Below are 24,960 nucleotides of genomic sequence, written 5' to 3'. Positions count from 1 at the left end.
ACAGGTTTCACTCGGAGTGCCGTCAGAAGTTTAAACTTGAAAATTAAAGTTGGGCATTTTCGATATTTTGGAATGGTTAGGGAATATTTTTGCACGAATTGCTTTAATTATCAGTATTTACTATAATTGATGTGGTAAAATACAATATTCATTTATTGCGCTATCGTACACAAACATGACAATTTATATTACATTAAAAATTTATCTACTGGCTTCCATCTTACGAATTCGGTCACGTGACCTGTCGCAAGTTTAATTTTTTTTCCCCATCACAAAAAGTGCACAGCGCCGCTAAAGAAGTTTTCACTTCACTTCAAAAATCTATTTAAATAAAAACGTAAAAAAAAACTTTTTTTCCTTTCAAATTAAGTTAAATCACATTCCTGATATTCTTATTTTCCAATTGTATTGCCCTCCTTTTGTATGTCGACTACGTAGTATGATACACCAGACTACGTAGTCGACATACAAAGGGCAGTTAACTCTTGATAGTACAAAATCAATACAATTTATCTTAGAAAAAGGCAAGTACAATGGTGTAAGTAATTTTTCTTCCTCTTGTACGGTAAGATCAGCAGCACAATTCACTAAGCGGTCTAAGAAAGCTATTCTGTATATAGCTTATAATAAAACTCCTGTATAAGACATTTATTTATATCTTTATATACATGTACCTAAATCATTATATCAAATACAAATTTACGCCTCGACTTCTTCCACATTTGGTTTCTTGCGCGTTTCGTCTTCGCCCGGCGAATGTTGTCGCTTTGTGGTTTTATTTTTTGAGTGTTTGTTTTGATTACGCAATGCCTTGGACATTTTTTCCTCTCCCACGCTGTAAATAAAGTTTACAATGATAAATTATTGAGTTTCATTGAAAAATAGAAATAGATCGAGTTAACCCTTAAACAATGTCAAACAATGACAATGTCAACATTGTCCTAATGATTACGAGAAAAAAACTGAAACATCATGTACACCTGATGAATTAAATTCAATTTTATAAGATTTTTAGTAGGCAGTTACAAATTTTTAGATCTCTCATTCTTATAATTATTTTTTTGCATCAGGACAACTTATTATAGATAAAGATCAATATGACTCACTTAACAGCAGCCCTGGACCCTGGACCCCAGTAAGGGGCAGGGTTGAACTGGAACCGCAGCTGACCGTCGCGCCGACTGATAGGGTTCGCGTCTGCCCTCTGGCTCAGGTCTATTGAGCTGGTGATGGGTTGGCTCAGCAGGTGTTTTGTGACTGGGTCCGCTTCAAGCCTGTTGAAATTGAGATACATTAGTATTTTAGTCGACAATTGACTTGTTATTATAATTGCATTGGAATAAACATCTATTATAGAGTAGAGAAGTGATTTCTCCATCGTCCCTTTGATTTCCCATACGTATTGGCTTGATCGCTGTGGCTTCTGCCATATCCGTATAATGTCCCGCACTGGCCCCATAGCACGGTCGCATTTTATCGCCTGTCACGTTCTAACAATTATGTAAGTACGAAAATGACGGGTATACTTAGTGACCGGCGATAAAAATGGAACCATGCTGCGACCGCTGCTCTCGCACATATTGCACTTAAGAAATTTTTGACGTGTATACAAGTATAATTCGTTCAGGATGGCCGAGGTGTTAAATACGTAAAGAAGGACGTGCTTGGCTGGCTTGATCAGATGCAACTTCTCCCATGTCAGAACGATGTCCCACACGTCAATACGTAACCCCGTTATTAACTTTTTGAGCGCATGCGAGGATTACCTTTGTACAGGATGGCCGAGCTGTTATATACGAAAAGAATCAACATACTTGGCTGGTTTTATTGGATGCGACTTCTCCCATGTCCGTATGATGTCCCACACGTATTGCGCTGGTGCGTTAGTTTTGATCGACATTTTGGACGCATGCGAGTAGGATACTTTGTAACCGCCATTCAGAATGGCCGACCTGTTTAATAAAGTTTATTTATTTAGTATCTACCTATCACATATCTTATACTGACTATTATAATATTTATGTAAAGCGAAAGACAGATCTACAATTGAAAATATACTAGTAAATTTGCTCATCCTATAATAATTACAAGCATCTATAGGCTGAATGATCAGGTGCTAGTATTAATTTACGGCTTTCAGAAAAAGTAACTAACCTCATAACCAGCATAGGCATGGTCTCCAAATGCACGCGCCCAAAAAGTTTATCCATAGTGTAATATAGTGGCGTTTCGTGCAGTTCCTCTCGTACCATAGACAAAACTCCCTCTATTCGCTTGGCCGTGCCGAATAGTTGTGGTTGCTCTTGAACTCGGGTTAGTACGCGGGTCACGAAGGATTCGTCGTGGATCGGGGCTGACCAGATTGGACCACCAAGCTGATGAAAAAAAAACGTAAAAAAACATTTTCAGTGTCAGTTTTACCATAATATTAACTGCATGCAAAAAAAAAAAAAAAATCAAAAATATTTTTTTTTGGCGAAATTTACTTAAACTAATATAACATCTTTCCCTTCTTTTGGACTCAGAAGTTCGTGGTTAACATTTAATGGTTCCTCGTGTTACACCGTGTACTTTATACTTACATGATGCCTCTGATTGCAGTGCACACAGAACTCGCCCACCGGTGGGGCGGTGGGCAGGTACGCCTTAGTCTGTGCCGGATTCTTCTCTGTAGGGTTGGGCTTGAAGCCACCTAGGGGCTGTAGAGTGATGTTATCACATCCTACGCATTGGTACACCATTGATAGTTTACTGGAAGAAAGTAAACACAACTTACAATTGTAAGTGTCTCTGTTTGGCCCTATGGTTGACTGGTAGAGAATGCCATTTGGCATTAAGTCCGTCAATTGTACATTGTTATATTTTGTACAATAAAGTTTAAATAAATAAAATAAACAAGTTAATACAATTAAAGCACATTTTAACAATCTTGGCTCTTACACTGCCTTGCTTACCTAGTAGTTTTTTTACAATGTATAGCACCAGAATAGACTTTGACGAACACGCGAATGTAGAAATCTGCCGATATGCTGATGAGTGGTGCAATGTATCTACTGTAGCGATTGGCATGCTGCTCTATGCATTGTAGGAGAATTCTTAATGCCTGAAAAAGTAAATGTATGTAATGTAATAAATTAAAATTATATTTTTAAATACAAGAGACATTTTGCATATATCACTGAATAAAAACCCTAAATATAAACCTATTTTTAAAACTCATAAACTCAGTCGGACTCGCCCACCGAGGGTTCGGTATTTTTCAGTATTTGTTGTTATAGTGACAACAGAAATACCTAACCTAACCTAAATAAAATAAGGCTAACCTAACCTAAACTGCATATGTTTCTTCGCAGTCAATTCTACTTAAAATATAATTTTAAAAAATACCTACCATTTCATGACAGCATTTAGTCTTCAAACTGACTGCACCATATTTGCAATAACATGTCTCTGGGGAGTTTCCAGCCAGCACTGCCATGTCTGTGGCAGTAACTAACAGCAAACCTCCGTCCTGCACACTCTGGACTGCAGAGTCGAGGAAGATGGATGGACAACCATAGGGGTCTAGGTCTATTGCGGAGAATCTCTTTTGAGGGTGCTTGTGTTTGTACATTAGCATGCTGAAAAATGTCTTGTCAATATTATTTTTCTTTAGTACATAGAGAATTGGTAGATACATTATTTTCAACCTAAATCAATATTCCGTATGAATTATTAGTAACAACGAATGCAAATAAATGAAGTAATTCTAACAACACACATAAATTAAATAAAAAATTAAATCAAACAAATTTACAGTTTTCTGAACTTGGCCATCACCCTTCCATTTTCATTTAATATGTTCATCTCATATTGCAGTTATTTTAAAACAAAAAATTCATGGTCTATCAGAACCATAAGAAGCGATCCAACAAATTTCAAAAGTGATAATCATCTAATCTCTAGCCTGTCACTTATAAAAAATAATAAACACATAAATTATAAAAAAATCACTCACCATGCATCATCATGGCTAGTTTCAATGATGTTGTCTACTCCATTATGCACAATATTGGCCTTGATTGTCTCTACAGCTTGCTCAGACAAGTCATTGGCTACAATTTTGGTCACATTTGGCACTTCCTTGGCATAACGGATGCTTCTCAGTCCAGTAGCTGATAAGGCTTCCAGTATTGTCACCTGAATCTGAAAGCATATTTTTTTTTACAATGCTATTAATAAGTAGGACAAAGCATTCTATAGAACATTCCTATTAATATTTTCACTCTTCATTTCTGATTATAAAACTTGGCATGTCTTGTTAGAGGTACTGCCATGCCCCCATGTACTATTTTTTTAATACTTTTTTTTAAATCTCATTCTGATGACACTTGAAAGTTATAAATAAAAGGTATACCAAGAACTATTTAAAGCTCAAACCTCCGTTTCAGTTTCTTCTTTTTCTTGTCCTGTCTTTTTCTTCTCAGCCTTCTCACGTTTCTCCTTCTTATAATCATCGGTGAAAACAGTGAGAACTGCGACACTCAAGTCTCTGTTAAATTCTTGAACTGGATTGTAAAAAACCTTCTCTGTACTCAATTTTATTTCAGCTTGGCCCTCCTTAATTGATTTAGGAGCTGAAGAGCTTTCCATTTTCATAATTATCTACACATAACATAAAGGTTATACAGTATATTATAGTTACTATTACATTAGGTACGAATGTAAATTTTCAACTCGGTATATGAACAAAACTTACTTGGTAAGCTGACCAAAATTTAAAGTGATACCTTTTTGTTAACATTAACTTTTAAATAAAAAGTTCAAAAGTTCCACATTTTACGACAATCGAGCACCACACATTATTTTGACAACACGGTGACGTTGACGTCCGTGACTATTGTGACTAACTGACGTATGAAGCTTTTTTTTTTTTTTTTTTTTTTAATTTATTACGAGCATTGGCAACTAGGCCATCAGCTCAAGCATGAAATACAAAAGTAACATAAGTACTTATAACTAATTCACATAAAAATGATGACGTATGAAGCCATCAAGCCACGTTTAGAATATTGCATTGAGTCTAATTACTGAAAGCGGGCTTTTATTTAAACTTGAGTACAAAGTAGTTTACTTAAAAAGCAAAATTTATGTTTTCAAAGATGTTGTTTATTTTGTAATTAAATTATTATGTTTTATTTAGCAGTAGCTGATTATTTACCAAATATACATCAAAATTTTTTCATTTAGAACATATATTGTAGTGTTGCAGCCTGGAAAATTATAATTATGTGACGTTTGTTTGACGGCTTTGACGCTCGTTTCGTTTGACGTTGCGTTGCATTTTGCTTTGGATATTTCGTCGGCATTTTCTTAAGAAATATTGTTTTTGTGTTAAATTAAATAAACAAAAGCAAGTATGAATCGTAGGAGGGGTCATGGAGATGAAGATGGAGACGGTTACGGTATGTTTTTCTAGTCTAATTAGGTTTTTTAGGTTATAATTGTTTACTATCCTATAGCAAGTTACTATTGTAATTATTATTCATTTCAGATCGCCTTCACCGTAAAAGACGTCGTGTATCAGAAAACCAGGAGATAGAGGATAGATTAGAGTCCCTTATTTTAAGGGTCGGAGAGAAAAGCAGTTCAAGTTTAGAGAGTAATCTAGAGGGTTTGGCAAGCGTTCTAGAAGCGGATTTGAATACTTTCCGCGTGAAAATCCTACGTATTCTGACCGAATGCGCTATCCGTATGCCAGAGAAGTGCACGATTTACGCTACGCTCGTTGGTCTTCTAAATGCAAAGAACTATAACTTTGGTGGTGAATTTGTAGACTACATAGTTAAGACATTCAAAGAAAACCTGAAAGCGGGTAAATGGAATGCTGCTAGATATTGTTTGAGGTTTATATCTGACTTGGTCAACTGTCACGTGTTGGCTGCATCATCACTATTAACCTTATTGGAGACGTTAGTAGACTGCGCTAATGAGGATGGAGTACCGCAAGTCAGGAGAGACTGGTTTGTGTTTGCTGTGCTTTCCACTTTGCCTTGGGTGGGCCGGGAGCTTTATGAGAAGAAAGAATCTCAGCTTGATCATCTGCTTGTCACTATTGAAGTATTCTTGAACAAGAGGAGTAAGAAACACTGGCCAGCCCTTAAAGTATGGTCTACAGACTCACCCCATCTTCAAGAGGAGTATCTGGATTGTCTCTGGGCACAGATTAAGAAGTTGAGGCAAGACAATTGGTCAGAGAAGCATATTCCTCGTCCATATCTGGCCTTTGATTCTATTTTGTGTGAGGCCTTGCAACATACACTGCCAACAATTCAGGTAAATTATCTTGGTATTGGTAACATTTAATTTGCTTATGATAGAAGCATAGATTACGCAAACCTAATTTTTAAATCTTTGCCAGAAACAAAAAGTTGGCTACCTTCTATAAATAAAATAGAATTCTGGTCTTGACTAAACTTCTTTTTAGTAGAGTTACACCAAGCTAAGTTGGCAGCAATTTTGATAGCCCAGGTGCTGCAAGTGTTATTTTAAAACTCAAACTTCTATCAGATTATGACATTTAAATAACACTTACTACTATACTATCCACTACTATCAAAGCAGCAGCAAAATTTCATTTGGCCTAAGGACAAATAGACTGTTTTTACGCAGTTTCTAGTGTCCAACTAAAGTTGGTTTCAGCATAAAAATATAGTTTCGGCTGAAGGTTTGGTTTTGGTCAAAAAACTACTGAACCTTTAGCAATGCTGTATTTTTGGTGGCGTCCGACCAAAGTTTCAGTTTTGGTAGGCAATGCATAACAATAAATCGATTCGTACTAACTTACCTAGGGTTCAAAACCTGCAATGTCGGTCAGTCTACTTAAGACTGCAACATAGTAAATTTGAAAACTTATAAAGTTCTTTTACCTGAGAATTTTTCATTTTATTTCTGAGTTTTTAATGGTTAAGTAATAGTAGTGGTTATGCTCACTACTCATGGACTTAGATTGGTTTTCTATATTTCAGCCACCACCCCATAATGATGGTGACTCCTACCCAATGCCCCGTGTAGTCTTCCGCATGTTCGACTATACAGACTGCCCTGATGGCCCCGTCCTCCCTGGAGCGCACTCCATCGAGCGCTTCCTCATCGAAGAACACCTCCACAACATCATCGAAGCATACCATTTAGAACGCAAAGAATGCGCAGCACAACTACTCTGTTTCCCGTACAAGGGAAAGATACCATTAGAGTACTGTATCGTAGAGGTGATTTTCGCTGAACTGTTTAACCTGCCTCGGCCGAGATATTTGGAGATCTGTTACGGGACTATATTGATTGAGCTGTGTAAGCTGCAGCCGTCGACGATGCCGCAAGTGCTGGCGCAGGCTACTGAGATATTGTTCTTGAGGATTGATACTATGAATGTGGCTAGTTTTGACAGGTCTGTATTTTTATCTGAAGATATTGCTTTGTGACACACTTGGCAAGGAAATTGCCGCACTGAGCAGGTCAGTCTTGTAGACACACCTTGATTGACACATCGCGGCCGCGCGTGAGTTTCAACACAGCTGCTTCGCGTGGCAATTTACTTCCAGGCGGATAAACCCGCCTGTTGTGCACTAAATGTACTTGTATATTTTAGTTTGGGACAAAATGCGAAGCGTAAACTTATATTTATTGAAATTTTGATACCTATTGCTTAAATTTTATATTTAACCTTTTAGATTCGCCAACTGGTTCGCATACCACCTGAGCAACTTCCAATACCGCTGGTCGTGGGACGACTGGGAGGCGTGCACGCAGCTCGAGCCCGACCACCCCAAGCCGCGCTTCGTGCGAGAAGTGCTCGCCAAGTGCCTGAGGTAACTGTTGTGTACCATCTGAGTGTACAATACTGTAGTAGGACGACTGGTAAGGTGCCTCTTCACAACAGACATGAAGAAACTGGATACTTACCACCTAAGTTGTCTGCAACTACTCAGGACCAAGTGGCCGTGTCCTCAACTCTGAGATCCAATTCAACATTGTTCTGGATTCCTGAATGTATGGCATGGAGGCGGTTTTTTAAGATTAGAATTTTTCTAACTTGAAAAGTAATGTTAATTAACTTTACCATACGCTTGATGGTAAACAAATGCCGGCGCCCATGGACACCAGTGGGGATGTAAGACATGTAAGTGCGACATCCTGGCACTGCAAGTGAAGTGACACTTCAAATGAATGACCATCACTTGCCTAAACCTTTTCTTTAATTTCTCTAAAACTAGATTTTTTTTTAAACCCCCTATGCTATATGTAAAGAAAAAAAAAAACAATTTTATGCCAAAAATGCCTTACATCATTTTGAAAACGAGCTGATAATCTACAAACTAGTGGATTGATTTCTTAGATTTAGCTAGGACCCACCGCAAGGAAACTTCACACGTAAAAAACTTATCGAAATCGATCCGTTGGAGAGCTACGTTGCCACAAACAGACAGACAGACATTGGGTTCAAACATATAACACCCATCTGTTTGCGTCCTGGCTTAAAGAAGGTCATCTTGGCGTGTTACCATTACATTACAGCATCCCATTTTTTTGTAAGTTTTGTAACTTGAAAAAGCCTTTGCATAATATATAAATATTTGCATTTAATTTCTGTGATTTTTTTTGGAAACTAATACTACATTTCTTATTATTTGGCAGGTTGTCATATCAGCAGAGGCTAAAGGATATGATGCCCGAAGCGTTCGCTTCGTTCGTGCCGCTCAAGCCGGAGCCCATTTACAAATACTCCATGGAGGGTGCTGGTAAGTCAACATGCATGCATATATAGGTTCAAGTATAGAGGTCGAGCTCGCTGGAGGGTCTGCCATCTTGTGGCCTAAATCGGAAACATATACTTGACATTGACACTTCACGCCCAAGCAGGTGCTCTACAGTTCAGGTAATGCCTATGAAAATATGTCTTTTCATACATATCTGAGTGTGAAATTTGAAATCACGTTTGAAAGTGATTGGAAGATTGCTAGGGAACGAGTGGAAATCCAGGGAGGCGTTAACCAAGTACCGGGAAACTAACAAGTTTTTTGTATGTGTATGAATTTGTCAAGTTTTTTTGTGGTTGATTTTTTCTACTTTTTGTCTATTAAACCCTCCTGCATTAACTAGGTAAGTAAACGCCATAAAATTTTAACCGTTTTATTTTTCATATAAAAATAATTTATTTCATCTTATTCTAAACTAATCTAGAATGTTGAAATATTTACACATCGGTAACACGAGCTGCGGGCAAAAGTGCGATACGATAGTTACTATGAGTTTACAAATAAATGCTTTTGAATATTTTGTAATACTATACCTATTTATCCTACGTACATACAACAGTGATCTTGACTCTCTAACTTCCACCACTAACCAAAAAATGTATGACATCTAATGCTGCCATACTTCGTAAGTATCTCAAGGTATACTGGCTCGTGAAAGGTGTTTTTTCAGTAAGTGATAGGATAACAACGTCTGTAGTTTTTGAGATCAGAGCAGGATAGAGTTAAAGCTATGATATGAATATTTTAAGATCCACAAATCTGTCCCGTAAAAACATATTTTTTCGCCAAACTGTAAGTGGATAACTATTTTCCTAAGCATTTAAAAAAAATATTTGGCACAGAAAGGCATACTTTTGCACCTATGACAAGAAAATTCGCGTTTGTACGGGACACAAGGTAGACCATTAATTAAAATGCTCCTTGAAAAGGTATTGCAAATATTCAGTCTACTCCATGGCCATGAGTTCTAATAAACTGAAGGGACGTTCCTGATAATCTTCATATGAATCTTCCTCGTCTTTCACGTCTCTGGAACCTCTTTGATCCTCGTCTCCCTGAAACTGGAATTCATCATCATCTAATAAACGTTCCTTATCATCATATTCATACTCATCATCATATTTCCCATCTCTATGCTGTCTATGTTTCTCATCGAATGCTTCAAAGAAATCTGCGAAATCGTCCTCCGCTTTAATGAATTGTTCCTGGTTGGTACTTTCTTGTTCATCTAACTTTGAGGACTCATTGCTTTTTGATTCTGTTACGGAGTCATCAAAAGTAAATCCTCCGAAAATTTCTTCGAAGATGTCAGGCGTTGAAGATGGTTCAGTCGTTGTGGTCGTACTGGTTGTTGAACTTGTTTGTTCTAATGCTTTAACTGCTAACTCCTCATCTTCTGGCTTCTTAACCTCCAGTGTTGTTTCTTCTGACCTTTCCTCTGGCTTTTCTACTGATATTGTCTCGTGTACATTCGATTCCTCTGCTCTCCATTCCTCAGTCTTAACTTCTTCTGTAGTATTGTTATGATTGTTTAGTTTCTTCTTCTTACATTTGGTTTTATATTTCGCCGCGGATAAAGGCGTCGTTACTACGAATTCTGCAGTTGCTTCCAACGGCTCATCTTCATTTTCTGCTATTTCATTTGTAGTTTCATTCAGAGTTACCAATGCTGATGTAGAGGGGAGGAACTCTGAGGTTTCTCTCGACTCTTGTTCGTCATCTCTTTCATCTGAACCATCAAAGTCATCGTCAGGGCCAAAGGAATATTCTGGTAATTCACTAGTGATATAAACATGATCTGCTACCTCCTCGTACGCTGGGGTAGTTGGTTTCGAAGCGGCATGATTAGTAGTAGTTATATACTCCGTAGTAGATACAGATTTAGATTTGTACGGACTCACGACATGATCTTCTCTGCCTTCTTCGTCAAATTGCATATCTGAGAATTTAGGCGTAGATGTAATGTAATTCGTGTATTTAGTTCCCTTCCTTCTCGGTTTGATTACACCCGTTGGTGGTATGATCGTTCGTGCCTTTTCTTCCTTTTTATCATGGCCTGTTAGAACACTCCTGTATCTTAAGGTAGATTGTCTGTAGCGACTTTTTGTTTTCGGTGGTTCAGTTTCTGGGGCCAGTGTCGGCGTCTCGGTGGTTGTTGTGGCTTGCGTGGTGGTGGTCGTCGTTTGAACGGGAGTTGTCGTGGGCTCAGGAGTAGTAGTAGTTGTTGTCGTTGTTGATGTTGTCGTAGTAGATTGCGCAGTGGCAGACGCTGAACTTGCTTGGGGCGTCAGATCTTGTTCTTTGCGTTTGGATGGACGTTCAGTTGTAGTGGTAGTTGTTGTTATGCGCTTATGTTTCTTAACTTTTTCTGGTTTAGTGAATTTTGGTGGCGGGCGCGTGCGTTTCTTGGGCTTTGGCGTTGTTGTGGGCTCTTCAGTGGTAGTGGTGGTGGTAGTCTTCGTTGTTCTCTTGGGTAACCGCTTGGTGGTCGTGGTTGGAGCTGGCGTTGTTGTGGTAGTTGTGGACATCGTTGTCGTCGTCATAGGAGTAGTTGTTTCAAGTGTTTTAGCCTTTTCTTTCTCAGCACTCTCAGCGGCCATCGGCGTAGTCTTAGCAAACGCGCCCAACACGTTGGTCCACTCCGCATCGCTATCCTCTTCCACGATGTGCGCAGTTATAATCTCGGGTGCTTTCGTTGTACCTCGTTGTGCATTTACGATTTCGTTCTTCTTCGGTGGCTTCTTAGCGGTCGAATTAGATTTTCGGAAATGATTGTCGCTCGCGGCTTCAGCTTTCTCGGTAGTGTTGCTGTTCGCATAATTCACTGTGATCGGCCTAAATGCAGTGTCAAGTAATGGATCCGGTTCTGAGAATGAGGAAACATCTAGAACTTGAGGGCTGGGTCTGAAGTCAGTCGGCCGAGGAGTCTTATGGAGCTTTGAAGAGTGGACGAGTCTCAAAGGTGGCATCGGCTTGAAAGGTTTCTTGTCCATTGTCACGAAAACTCCAGGAGGCGCGTTGTAGACTGGCGGCCTGACATGATCCGTGACGTAACTAATTTTCACCGTCGTCGGCTTCTGTTTGTTATAAGTTTTCGGAGGATGCACGTCAGGTTTCTGAGTAGTTTCTTCACTGTTCGGTTTCAACGGTGTTGTAGTTTCGATGGTGTAGTTCTTTTGGGGCAAAACCGGATTAGGTGGAGTTGGTAATACAGGAGGCCGTGGCGTCTTTCCTGGTTTGTGAGGCGGTCCATGTCTGTGGTCCTGGTGGTAGGGGGCGCTGACGACTCCTATCTGCTCGATGTCTAGGTAGTGTTGTTGATGATGCGGCGGGGGTGGCGAGGGGATGGGGCGACCGTAATGATTATATTTGTACACATGGTGAGTTTTGTGAGGTACAAGCTTCTTATGTTGATGCTCGCTTGGAGAACCTACATATCCTGCCTTTTGATGGTCACTGGGCGAGCCTACGTACCCTGCCTTGGAATACTGTTGATATATTGGAGGGGGTGGATTGTACTGGTTGTGCTGGTACTGTTTAGGCTTGTACCGCGGCGGGGCTACGACATGATCATCATCATCAGAGAACAGTGAGGACCATAATCTGTCTAGGCCGTTATGATGCTGTCTCGCTTGGTTCCTTGGAGCGATGTTCTTGTGGATCCAAAGCGCTCGCTCAGCTCGCGTTGGTTGCACTGCTGCCGGTATCGGTACCGGTGATGTTGTAGGCTCATAATACCGATTCTCCAACGGCGCTTCGAGTATTCTCTCCGGAGAAGTCTCTCTGACAGTAAACGTTCTCGCTGGTTTCTCATGCTTTTTATGTTTCTTCTGCGTGACCACTGAAAACGTGAGCTCGTAATGATATCGCCCCGTCACTTCTGAGTCTCTTTGTCGTATCCTCTTAACTGACCAGAGCGCTTTAACGCCGTCCATGCATTTCTCCGTGCACTTATCTTTGAACTTGTCATCTTCTTTGAACCTGAATCCGCCGTTTTCCTCCATCAGCTTACCCTTGGCCATCATTACAACATCTCCGACCATGGGAGGGTCTTCGTTATCATTTCTTTCGAAAGGCGCTCGTTTTACTTTGTCCCAGAGATCTCTGTCGTCAAGATCGTTAGTGTGTTCGGGACTCCCGTTTGCTATGAGCTGGTCTATCTTGTCTCTGACGAGGGTGAGGTAGACGCTGTGTCTAAGAGCATCCTCCCAGTAGTGGGCAGGCGCGTGTAGTACTTCTTGTAGGGTGGGCACCCTGTCTGAGCGCTGTCCCCTCCACCCACGCACCTCGTGCCACTCGTTCAGCGGTATCGGAGTCGGCCGGAAATCTTCGTCCCCTGCTCCTTTTCGTATCTGAAACCATGGAAATATATAATTAGCTTAATTTACATAGATGTTCATGAGATTATGATTAAATGTATTGCTGATTGGTGTAATTATAAAAGGTAAGTCTAGGCAAGTATGCAACAATACTACAGTATAGTCTGTCTACGCTAAGTTTTGCACGCTAAAAGCTACGTCAAATATGGCGCTCCCATACAATAATTGTAATTGCCAAGTCGGAACAAGTATGCAAGAAACTAACGCTCGTCCAAATCTAATGACATACTAGACCCTAATACCCATACATACGGCAATGAACAACGAAAATAAACGGCATAGATCCGAACACAAGTTTGCACAAAAGTTAAACGTTTCTGGCCGTGTTGAAAGACTATTGCAATTTTGCTATACAAACTTCACGTAGCGTTAACCGTTATGTACGATTAAATAAAGCACACGTCTTTGTATCTTTGTATTGTCTATGTGTTACACGACTTATCTTCCTCAAAATGATTGTTGATTGATTGATGGTTTAAAGCTTCTAATATGTTTATTCCTTATGTACGTTAGTCTGAAAGGTATGTATCTATGGGCCCTAGTAGTCTAATAATAAATGTGATGTATACATAAAAGCTATTCTGTTATAAGGATCACCAAAAACAGAATCCATAGACACATCGCGAAATTCACCCGGTGATGACCTGATGAGCAGAATCCTTTGTCTTGAGGGAACGGAAAGACAGATTAGAACGTAATTTCATCGACATATTTAACTTCAATACCGCAAATCCAATTTCACAAATGGAGTAAACAAGCTATTATTAGAATTGTAAAAAATATTTCAGCGTGCGTTCGAAAGTAAAACGGGAAAGTGTGGCGTGCGGCGCTCGCGTGCCTCTCGGGCAGTCCCGCGCTAATTTCCAATGTACTGATTGCAATAGAATTTTGTCTGAAATTCCATAACGAACACGGATTCTTGACATATTAATAGGGACTGTAATCTAAATAAATTATAAAGTATTAGTAAAATTTTACAGAACAAATTATAAATTGATAATTTATGCACATTTATGCACTTTAGTTTTTTTGAAATGATATGTATCTATTTTAAAAAATGGGGCTGGCTATTCGATTTCTGCAACACGTCAGGATAGCGGTATCCTCGTAAGGTTTATCATAAAGTTTATTTTAAATAAGGATGAATTAAATTTGTTTCAGATATAAATGCTACTTTATGTGGTTTATGAAAAATTCTAATTAGATTGAAACGGGCTGTAAGTACTTTGTAATGCACATAATAGTATTCCTTGTACTGTATCTTGGTTGACGTGATCTGGCCCTGGCAGAATATCAGTGCCTCTCCCATAGGGTGAAGCGTAATACTGAGCCAGAACCCTTTTGTTTTGCTGCGACGCACACAACATTTCCTATATGTATGGAACAGTATTATTTAAATGTGTTATTTTTTTTTTCTCTTTCTACTACTATTTTGTATAAATGTGTATTTCTCTCATATAATTTTGTATTATCTGTTTTTTTTGTCATTTTATTAATTGTATTTCCTGTGTGTATTGTGGCAAACAAATAAACGGATTATCTATCTATCTATCTATCTATCTACCTTATAGTGACCTTATCTTAACCCATTAATGGTCAACACTAGAAAACTACATGATTCAAGTCCTAAAAATTCTGTATAGGAAAAAAAGACATAAATATGTTATAGGGTGGTCATTATTGCCGTACAAAATCTAACTGTGCCCTTTGAAGGGTTAATTTTGTAACGCCTTATAAAGAGAAAACTACATTACTGAGAAACTCTAGGTCCATGGGGTCCCAGCGCGCATAATTTTTGGCAGAAATCGCGAAGCGTCTGGTTGACGTAACTGGTGACCGAAGAGCTGGCGGCTTCCTTAAGAGGAATTCCTAGTGGTGATTTTTCCATACAAACGCTCTCGACTGTTTCCTCCCTGGATTTTGAACCTAGAGCAATGATTTTTTCAAATAAGATCAATATCATCAATATCTGTGCCGCTATGTTTTGCTTTTTTGGATTATTTTATTTTGAAGAAACTTACAGCGCCTCAAAAATCGCAAAAACGGCTCAATTGAATTGGCTGTAAAAAAAGGCACAGTATACAAATATGACAATAAATATCCAAAAAATCAAAACATAGCGGCATAGACTATTTCTTCCTCTTGCAATTTCCAAAATTTCATAATGATTGGTTGCGTTTTGGAGGAGGAAACAGTCGAGAGCGAAACCTCTATTTTTAGTTTTTTGCGAGTGAATTTTAGTCCGAGCTGCAGTTGTCCTTATCGCACGAATTGGAGGCGGAGACAGTTTATAAATATACGTACACAGAAGGAATAGTGATGGGCATAACATCCTTTTTAGGGATTGCAGAACCGGTACTGTTTTAAAGAACCGGGATTTTCGGTACTGGTGGAAATAGGAACAGGGATTTCCCGGTACTTTCGGAACTGGTCTAATTATTTCATTATTTTAAATAAAACGACAGCATTTTGCGAATTTAATAATCAATTAATCACAATTTCTTTTACTACGTATAATCACAATAATTAAGGCAATTTTTTTAGAAATACTTATAGTATTTTACATTGCTCACACTTGTGCGTCACAAGTAAAAGATAACTACTTTGATGTTTGCCACTAGATAGCAAAAATAAAATTACATTAACGAGGGGATTTATATATAAGTATCGCAGTCGTATTGTATAATCCACCGTATTACAATACGGCTAGCCGATATCAAAATAAGGACCATTTTGAAATGCGGCGGTTCAACGATTAAGGTAGGTATGTTGGGTAAATACCGGATGCGGGTGAAGAACGCAGTACATTCATGTCTCCCTAATTTGGCTTTATTTTTTAAATGTTGGCAACGTTGTGTAAGATGCCATTTCATTGCGCCTCGACTGCCATTTCTTTTTCGATATTTTTTATATAACTATCCAATCAAAACAGACCTAGGACTACTGCAGACCGATATCCGATCTTGACCCATCCAGGTAAAGATCCGAGAGAAACAACCCGATCTTTACCTATTTAAAAAACAGCAGTGATTGTCAAACTTTAAATTTTCTTCAATTTACCTACTGACCTACTTAATTATCACATTTATTGTTTTCTTGATCACACTTTCGTACCATTATTTTTATCCAGTAGTACCACTACCAACGCGACGGTAAATCAAAAGGAAGAGATTTTGGGAGTCTATTTTGTATGTATGTATATTGTATGTGTATGTACACCTACTTACGGACAATGTCATTTTTTTAATTTCCGCAACTCAAAGGTAGCCTGGAAGAGATCGCTTTTTAGCGATAAGACCGCATGTTGTTTACCTGTGCTTATGTTTCTGTTTTCTTTTGTATTGTTTTCTTTTATTGAGGTGTGCAATAAAGAGTATTTATATTGTATAGGGATCATCATCCCTATACAATATAAATACTCTTTATTTTACTCGATTTTGTTATAAAATTCAACATGTATCATCATACATGTTGAATTTTATAACAAAATCGAGTAAAATAGATAGCAAATGAGCATTTTTTTTGCAATAAAGTACCTACACATACAGATGCATATGTAGATGTGCACGCATACATACATAGTTAGTTTCGGATACAAAATAGAAATAGGGCTTCGAAATTAGTTTCCTTAAAATGCTTCAAGAGGGCTCCCTTTTCCTATATATTTACTTTACTCTTTACATACGATCCTTACATTTTATAAAAAAAAAGATTGTATATCAACTATATATATAATTTCAAAATTATACCAACAAAATCGCAATTTTACTTATTTTCCATACTTCAAGATGGGCTCTCAATGACCTTGACCTTTTTAAAGAACCACTTAGTCTTTTTGATTTCTAAGTTTGATTCTTATTTTTTTGGCGACCTTCATTAAAAATGACTGGGCACGATTATTTTTTTATTTCGATTTTTGTCCCTCCTACTTAAGCACTTAATATCTTCCAGTACATTCCTTTCAATAAACAATACATTTACACTTTAACTAAACCTGTACAGTTCACGAGATCTTTCATTGTCAAAACTTCGAAACCTATCTCTATTCTATTCTATTTTAGTCGTTTTTCTTATTTTATTACTTCGGGTAAACCTTACAATAAGAAGTTTTTTAGCACATTGTTTACATATCAAATTGCCTTATATTAGGTATCAAAGTTTGAGAGCCACAATTTCCTTCTGACATAGGGGTCAAAGTTTGAGAGCCACAATTTTACCAATTTTTGTATCAGGGTTAAGATCGGATTCAAAAATACGAAATAAAAACAACACTTAAGTTTGTAATTATTGGTGGCTCCAATTTATATACATTCGAGAAGGGTAGAAACCGGACCTATTTCTTTGTGATATCTTATTCTCTTTCCATTAGAAGCAACTTTTTTTCACCATCCGATGTTCTCCCTTGATGGCAAAACACTCGTTACCCTAAAAAAAGTATGTCTCATCTTTACACAGGTACAAAACTGAAACCGTTCTATATTGAAGATTACCAAAATTCAGGCCGAATCTACGGTTATTATTTAACGATTTGCTCCGTACTTCAAGAATCTGTCATGTGCTGAGATCTTGAATAAACGTTTTTTCACGAGTTCTCTCAATTGGTCCCAAAATTGTCCGGCATTATCCCAACATACTTTACTCAGATTGTCATTGCGATAGGTTCTTCAATAAGGCGACCCAAGTTTAGCCCCATCATACTACAAGTTAAATAGATTGTAGTTTAACCATATATTTATACCTACTTACAAAATTTCACAACACACCATGATCACACCCAACTTACTGTCACGGATAGGTACAGTCAAGTGTAAAAATATGGGTGTACACATCTTCGTTAATAGATAGGGTCGGCAACGCGCATGTATCTCCTCTGGAGTTGCAGGCGTACATAGGCTACGGAGACTGCTTACCATCAGGCGGGCCGTATGCTTGTTTGCCACCGACGTAGTATAAAAAAAAAAAACTTACTCAAAAATATGTCTCATAGCATCTTATACCAGTGTAATAAGAGCGTAGTACCATATTTATGAGAAGATTCTTTCGATACATATTTTTGCACTTGACTGTACGACGACGACCGAAGCAGGGACATCATTCTTTTTTGCAGTTTTTACCTATATGGTAATTAATAGATACAGTATAATATAAAAATGAAAAACAATATTATGTGATCAAAATATGAGATCTGTGATATGAGACCAAAAACAACTTGCTTCGGGCAGCGCAGGATGAATTCCGTCCGGCTCGCGGGCGACGTCGACATGTCGACGCAACGGCGCGCAATGAGCGAGCGCTCGAGTCTCGCGTCTGTGTGTGCGCACTCACACTTAGATAGCTCCCGCTCCCGCCCACCGCAGCGCGACAGAAACATAGCTTCAAAAATTCGAGATTTGAAAAGTTGCTCAGCTAGGAATTGCTCTTAATGCGGAAATGCCGCCAGCGTCCTTGGTACAATGTCTCAAGGGCCTATTTTAGATTATTAATAATAAACTAGTTATTATTAGTAAATACCTAGGTATATAATATTATGTAAATAAAGGCGTAAAAACTAAAAATAACTGAGTATAATAAAATTTATTTTGAACATTCCGTCTCTAAAGACTGATTTCTTAAAATGTATGGTTTGCGCAAACCTGCAACAATGGTCTAATCTCGACCAATAGACAATAATTAGGCGCATAGCCGCGTGTAAAGCATAGTTGCGAAATGTTCTCACCCGTCCGAGTGTCAAGAGCGAAGGTTAACTTAATTTATAGATGTTCATGACGTTATGATTAATGTACAATATCTGGGAGACCGAGCTTTGCTCGGAAAAAATATATAAACTCAAAAATACGCGTTTTCCCAGAGAACAGTACCCCTAGTGTAAATTTAATCGACATCATAACGTGACGAACGCGTTTGCGTTAAGTCTCATTTTGTATAGGATTTTGAGTTTCCAAAACGTCCCGCTTGGCGCGCTTTTTCTAAATCACATATAAAATGAGACTAAACGCAAACGCGTACGTCACGTTTCGAAATCGAATTTATTTACACAAGGGTACTGACCTAGCTAGATTGATTTTTCGCCCCCAAAACCCCTATATAGCAAATTTTATCGAAATCTTTTGAGCCGTTTACGTGATGCCTGAAATATATATATAAGAATTGCTCGTTTAAAGGTATAAACTTAGCGTGGTCCGACTAAGTTTGTACAGTCAAGGTAATAAATATCGACACGGACAAAGTGCCATAAATATGTATACTGGACCTTATTGCCAATACATTAGTGTGTATATCTAGACACGCGGTGGCGTGTCCAGCCAAGTTCAAAGTTTTTCTTTAATAGATCGATAACAAAATTACATGTCAAAATTGACGTTTATTTCGATTCCGCTGTGTTTCCGAATTTAGAATGTCGTGAGACATACTAACATTAAACTAATTCTACGGATTGCACTGGCGTGTTTTTAGTCACTCGCGTGACATGTTTCGGAGGGCCTAGGTCTCCTTTCTCATGTACTAACAGTGCGAGCAGTATTCACGACGGCCGCCGCTGTGATCCCAATAAGATCTATCTACGATATTTCTGACGTCAAAGTGATATTGGTTGCCCGAATCGAGCTGCTGCTGCTCAATTATACGACATACAAACGATATCTAAATGAGAACTTATCTAAACCAGAACTTATCGTTATCGTATCTCATTCTTCGAATCGGGCCGCGTGTCGATATGTAATACCTTGACTGTACAACAAGCTCTTACGTCAAGTATGACGATACTAACGAACAACGACGACGATAGGGAATATTACGCAAAACTCTGCGTAGGGGGCGCCACTAGCACAAACTGTAAACAACTGGACCCGGGTACGTGCTTAAACTACGTCCAAAAGAGAGGCATGGGCATTGTGAATGTCATCTCGCATTGTGTGGTAGGGCACAGAACAGCGGATGTCATTCCAGATATAGAGCAGAGCCCAACTGGGGAAGTACCTCCAACTTACAGAAAACCGCAGCCAAATAACACTAGACCCTACTCATAGTGTTATGTTCCTGCCGATGAGTAAGGTTGCCAGAACTCAACGCTCAAGAGTTTTACAAACTGGTGAGTGGTGACAATCGAGTACAGTCGAGCACACAATCTGTCGATTAATGGAATGGATTTCTTTTTCCACTACAGCTATTACAGCATAGTTTATCTAAATGATCTAGTAGGGAGTTTATGATCTAGACCCACTTGTGCACGGACCGCGACGACTTATCGTAACAATTTATATGCCACTTCATTCAATTTTCCATATGATAATCATAGCAAGGTAAATGCATTTTTATAGATCTATAAATCGTTCATTGTTAGCTTAAACTGTTAGCTAAATTGGACGTTAAATGTAAGGTATATTGTTTCTGACACACTTTTATTAACCCTTTTCCAAGCCGCACTAATCTACAAGGATTTCCAAAAAAAAAAACAAATATATTCCAATTAATCCAGCTTTGATGATTCATTTGATGGCAAGTCTCATTTTCCGAAAGTGCAATCTAATTTGAACCTTAAATCGGAATACTAAAGTTGAAATTCTAATGGCGCGTATGTGGCCGATAAATCGTACTATGCCTGGAAAAGGGTTAACTTCCATTGTATCATAACATCCATAACCAGACATAGAAGTTTTTGTGGCAAAATAAAAAAAATAGACAAAATCAAATATCCACATGTCTAATATCGATGTTACCTTAGCGTTATAGATATTTTTTATCATTGTATAAAAAGATAGCTACCGCGAAATACACAACACGTGTGATATCTTTTTTGATACACCCATAGGTAGTTTTCTTATTTTTTGACAGTGTATTCTACAGTTTACGTTTTTATATTTAAATACTTAGTATATGTAATAAAGAAATTAAGGTCGGATTTGTAATTGATTTGCATTCTTGAAATTTCCCGATAAATTACAGCAAGTAGAATTTACATCTTTTAATTATTAATCTATGACTGACTTATCGATAACATATTTGTCGATGTTTCATTTTCTCAGGCACTCGTTTTTGCCACAAAATGCCATTTCTGATCATAACTTGCAACGAAATTAGCAAGTAAATTTTTACATGTATGTACAGTCGCCATTAGATATATCGGAGCGGCTAAGGTGCTCACAATAATCTGAACACGCCTCTATTGTCAAGGCATTAGGGTGTGTGTTCAGATATTTTTGAGCACCTCGGCCGCTCCGATAAATCTGATAGCGACTGTACATAGCACCTTGGCTTCTCTGATATATTTGATAGCGCCTGTACTAGTGAACATGGACGCAAAATTTGAACCCATTCCTAACAAAAAAAAATAAGTAGGCAAGTTTAAGCACCGGGCCTTTTATGGCGCAAGTACTTAACACGTTAGAGTCAGTCCAAGATAAGTTGGCAGCGGTTTTGACAGCCCAGACAGTGAAAGTGTTTTTTTTTATGACAGAGGAGGCAAACGAGCAGACCGATCACTTGATGTTAAGCGATTACCGCCGCCTATGGACACCTGCAACACCAGAGGAGTTGTAAGTGCGTTACCGGCATTTAAGATGGGAGTACGCTCTTTTCTTGAAGGTTTGAAGTGTTATTTTAAACGCCAAACTTCTTTAAATTTCTTCTCGAAATTATGACGTTTACTCAACACTGGCACAGGCTGGGTTATCGCAATCGTAGCTTGGTCTGACTCTACCAAACTTTTACAAGAAACAACTTGAAAAATCCCCACAACAGTTTCCCATAGTTAAGACAACACGGAACATAGCCGTAATAAGCAATAGTGATATATGATTCGTGTAACAAGACGCGCCGGTATCCGCCAACGCTCTACTTCTCTGGGAAAATCACATTCCACAATAGAAGGTCATTGTCTAACGTTTGTCACTTATTGGATGTGAGCGTAATGTAAACTTACTAATTACGATTATAATTATAAATATTGTGTATTGGTTAAAAGTTTACCGATATTGTGTTCGTTAAATTCTTTCAATGATATTACTATGGTTAAGGTACACTTGATTGACTTGGAAGAGTATTTTGGTGGCTAGGTAACTAGGCAAAAAAGACAGGGTAGTTATTAGCCCGATTCAAAAAGGGAGGTTTTAAAGAAACAAAATCGGTCCAAGTGCGAGTCGGACTCGCCCACCGAGGGTTCCGTCCTTTTTAGTATTTCTTGTTATAGCGGCATCAGAAATTATATCATCTGTCATCTATCATCAATTATAAAAATGAAGTTTACTACGCAAAAAAATATATTTTAAAACACATTTGTTGGTGACAATGCGGTTTTCCACACCTTTTGAAAGATTTTCAGTTTCGAATATCATGATTATTTTTATTTCATTTTATGTATTATAAAGTTCTACGTTTTGTCGCTGTTTTGCATAAATATTTGGCCTAATATATATTTTTAAAGTGAATGTACAATTTTGATTTTGCAAAATTATTACATGTTGTTTTCCGGACGTATTTTGTCAATTCAATAGTCTATATTGATTTCCTAACGTTTGATAAATAACGTCCCTTCTAAAAAATCTTTACGTTTACACTCATATTTTAAAACGTATCTTTCATAATCTACCAATATCACTATTTAAAGACATACCAAACTACTCACAAGTAAAACTAACAAAACGCATATAACCCCGGACCGCATTGTTAATCACTGATTCACAGCACATAGATGATCGATATGTATCATAGATCAGACGCGTGCGGCGCCGTGGCACCGAGCATCGCGGACTGACGCCTGCGCAGCGTCGGGCGCTCAGCTCACCCCTAGTGGGGGCTGCAATGCGGAAATCTCTCGCATAGTACCGAATAGACGTCTATTCCTTTATATGTCTTTGAGCTTAGGACTTTTTCGATCGGAGTAACGGAAAGTATTCTTTCGATGGACGGTTTGGCTATTTGATGTATTGTATAATTTGTTTCTGTTTTTTAGTGGAAATTGTTGGGTATAAGAAATATTGTGTTACCGTTGTTGCATATAATGAATTATGTATGCTATTTACTGTAAGTTTTATTCCAAATTACAGTTAACATAAACGCTCGAAGATATTATAAATAATTAGAAATTATCTATAAAATATTTCCAGGGTTGAGTCTTGGGCTGTTCCTACCTCAGCTAGGGCTAAAAGGATGTTAACTAGACAAACATAATATTACTTTAGAAAATACATAATGTTCATGTGATAGGAAAAGCAACACCTGTAAGAAATACCTTTTGCCGCGGCATTATGCTGAGGGGGGATTCTATTTTAGCGTCCAAGGTTTTTTTTTTCTGTATGTTTCTCTCTTTCCAAATGTAATGTGTTGTGGTGTTAAATAAATGTATATTCTTTCTTTCTTCTTTCAAATATGTGTTTAGATGCGAATTTGGTTAAAGAAATCTTTAAGCAAAAGTCATGAGATTGAATCTAAACTATAATTTGATTAATAAACAAGAACAAATAAATATTAATTTTCAAAACTGATAAAAGAGTCTTATTACTTGCATATTACTCGAATTCTTACGCCAAAAAGTCGGAGTTTTTTTAAGGGCGAAGAATAGTTAAACCGAGTTGATTAACTGTGATCTTTGTAGCCAGGACAAAAAAAAAATACAAATTTTCGTGTACCATTAAAAACTTAAACTGCCAATTCAACTTTTTATACGACAAAATTCCTTAAATATTCAACCGCGTCAACGATCCGGGAAACGACATTACGTGTGTTACACCCATTATGTAACCGCACCTAATTAGATACATGCGATTTGCAAGGGAAAGCAAATGAAAAAAAAACTGGCGATGTCCGTCAAGTCATGTGGACGTTTCTGGGCGGGCAAAAACTGGCTGACAAGATTCGCGGCTATCACTAGTATTTTTTTATACTAGGTCGGTGGCAAACAAGCAAACGAACCGCTTGTTGGTAAGTGGTTACAGTAGCCCATGGACGCCTGCAACTCCAGAGGTGTTACATGCGCCAGCAACTCTAACACCCCGTTGAGCTCTCAACCTTACTTACCGGCAGGAACACAACACTATGAGTAGGCTGTGTTATTTGGCTGCAGTTTTCTGTAAGGTGGAGGTACTTCCCCAGTTGAGTTCTGCTTTAGATTTTGAATGACATCCACTGTACTGTGCCCTACCACACAAAACGAGATGATATTCACAGTGCTCATACCTCATTTTTGGACGTAGTTTAAGGACATAGGGACTTTTCTGGTGTGCTTTTTAATTGAGACGGTTGTGTTGTAAAAGTAAAATGAGGTCATTCTAGATAGATAAACAATTTATCCGTTCGCCACAATACAAACATATAAACAAACAAAGGGCACTAAAATAGGGAAAAAGCAATAAGCGTAGGTGAAATGTTGGTAGGTTTGTTCTGTGCGTTGCCTCAAAACAAAAGGGTTTTCTGGCTCAGTAATAGCTCAGTAACTTTTTCGAGTGAAGCACTGATAAATCTGCTAGAACCCAGATTACGAATAAATTATCAATGTACAGTCGCCATCAGATCAGATATATCGAAGCGGCCAAGGTGCTCACAAATATCTGAACACGCCTCTATATCCTACAAACGCCAAATACTCGTAGATTCGCTCTTAACCCATTTTTCCATGCATAACTTTTACAGGCAACATTTAGCGATTTAACTTTTTATGTGTAGGTATGTATAATGAATACTTGGCGAAATACCTTTTTATGTGCCTTATATAAACCCGAATTAACTCACAAATTAACTAAACGTGTAACAAATTGATGCAGGTCGATTTTTTACTGACTTTCGCTTGAATTTTC

General features: G+C 38.1%; 3 protein-coding genes across 3 annotated transcripts in view; 1 reads left to right on the top strand and 2 right to left on the bottom strand.

The window, feature by feature from the left end:
• Positions 1 to 640: 640 nt before the first annotated feature.
• LOC133526839 (tRNA (guanine(26)-N(2))-dimethyltransferase) lies at positions 641 to 4,888 on the bottom strand. The gene is made up of 10 exons (XM_061863637.1): positions 4,739 to 4,888; positions 4,420 to 4,644; positions 3,998 to 4,185; positions 3,392 to 3,620; positions 2,955 to 3,103; positions 2,583 to 2,751; positions 2,155 to 2,375; positions 1,815 to 1,952; positions 1,107 to 1,274; positions 641 to 835 (listed from the first exon to the last, which is right to left on the bottom strand). Exons 1-10 carry the CDS (start codon positions 4,781 to 4,783, stop codon positions 700 to 702), a joined length of 1,668 nt encoding a protein of 555 aa, XP_061719621.1. The 5' UTR covers positions 4,784 to 4,888; the 3' UTR covers positions 641 to 699.
• Positions 4,889 to 5,285: 397 nt separating this feature from the next.
• Positions 5,286 to 24,960, top strand: part of LOC133527019 (nuclear cap-binding protein subunit 1) — a 36,046-nt gene continuing 16,371 nt past the window's right edge. The window contains exons 1-5 of the mRNA XM_061863906.1: positions 5,286 to 5,444; positions 5,534 to 6,315; positions 7,008 to 7,426; positions 7,710 to 7,847; positions 8,674 to 8,777. Coding sequence (XP_061719890.1) covers positions 5,399 to 5,444; positions 5,534 to 6,315; positions 7,008 to 7,426; positions 7,710 to 7,847; positions 8,674 to 8,777 — 1,489 coding nt within the window. The 5' untranslated portion in view covers positions 5,286 to 5,398. The remainder of the gene's footprint in view (positions 5,445 to 5,533; positions 6,316 to 7,007; positions 7,427 to 7,709; positions 7,848 to 8,673; positions 8,778 to 24,960) is intronic.
• On the bottom strand, positions 9,155 to 23,978 carry LOC133527016 (mucin-2-like). Its single transcript, XM_061863901.1, has 2 exons — positions 22,794 to 23,978; positions 9,155 to 13,147 (listed from the first exon to the last, which is right to left on the bottom strand). Exons 1-2 carry the CDS (start codon positions 22,830 to 22,832, stop codon positions 9,743 to 9,745), a joined length of 3,444 nt encoding a protein of 1,147 aa, XP_061719885.1. The 5' UTR covers positions 22,833 to 23,978; the 3' UTR covers positions 9,155 to 9,742.

This window comes from Cydia pomonella, chromosome 17 (assembly GCF_033807575.1).
Source record: "Cydia pomonella isolate Wapato2018A chromosome 17, ilCydPomo1, whole genome shotgun sequence".
Lineage (NCBI taxonomy): Eukaryota > Metazoa > Arthropoda > Insecta > Lepidoptera > Tortricidae > Cydia > Cydia pomonella.
The sequence above is the reverse complement of the archived record's forward strand: the minus strand, read 5'-3'. Positions and strand labels throughout refer to the sequence as shown.

What these genes read in the sequence shown, in the direction of transcription:
- LOC133526839 (XM_061863637.1), bottom strand. Translation starts at nt 4,783, where the DNA reads ATGTTAACAAAAAGGTATCACTTTAAATTTTGGTCAGCTTACCAA. An exon ending in AAGAAGAAACTGAAACGGAG is followed by an intron (nt 4,186 to 4,419) that starts GTTTGAGCTTTA and finishes ATATGCTTTCAG; the next exon opens with ATTCAGGTGACAATACTGGA. An exon ending in GGGTCCAGGGCTGCTGTTAA is followed by an intron (nt 836 to 1,106) that starts GTGAGTCATATT and finishes CTTTATTTACAG; the next exon opens with CGTGGGAGAGGAAAAAATGT.
- LOC133527016 (XM_061863901.1), bottom strand. Translation starts at nt 22,832, where the DNA reads ATGCGGTCCGGGGTTATATGCGTTTTGTTAGTTTTACTT. An exon ending in GCGTTTTGTTAGTTTTACTT is followed by an intron (nt 13,148 to 22,793) that starts GTGAGTAGTTTG and finishes CCATGGTTTCAG; the next exon opens with ATACGAAAAGGAGCAGGGGA.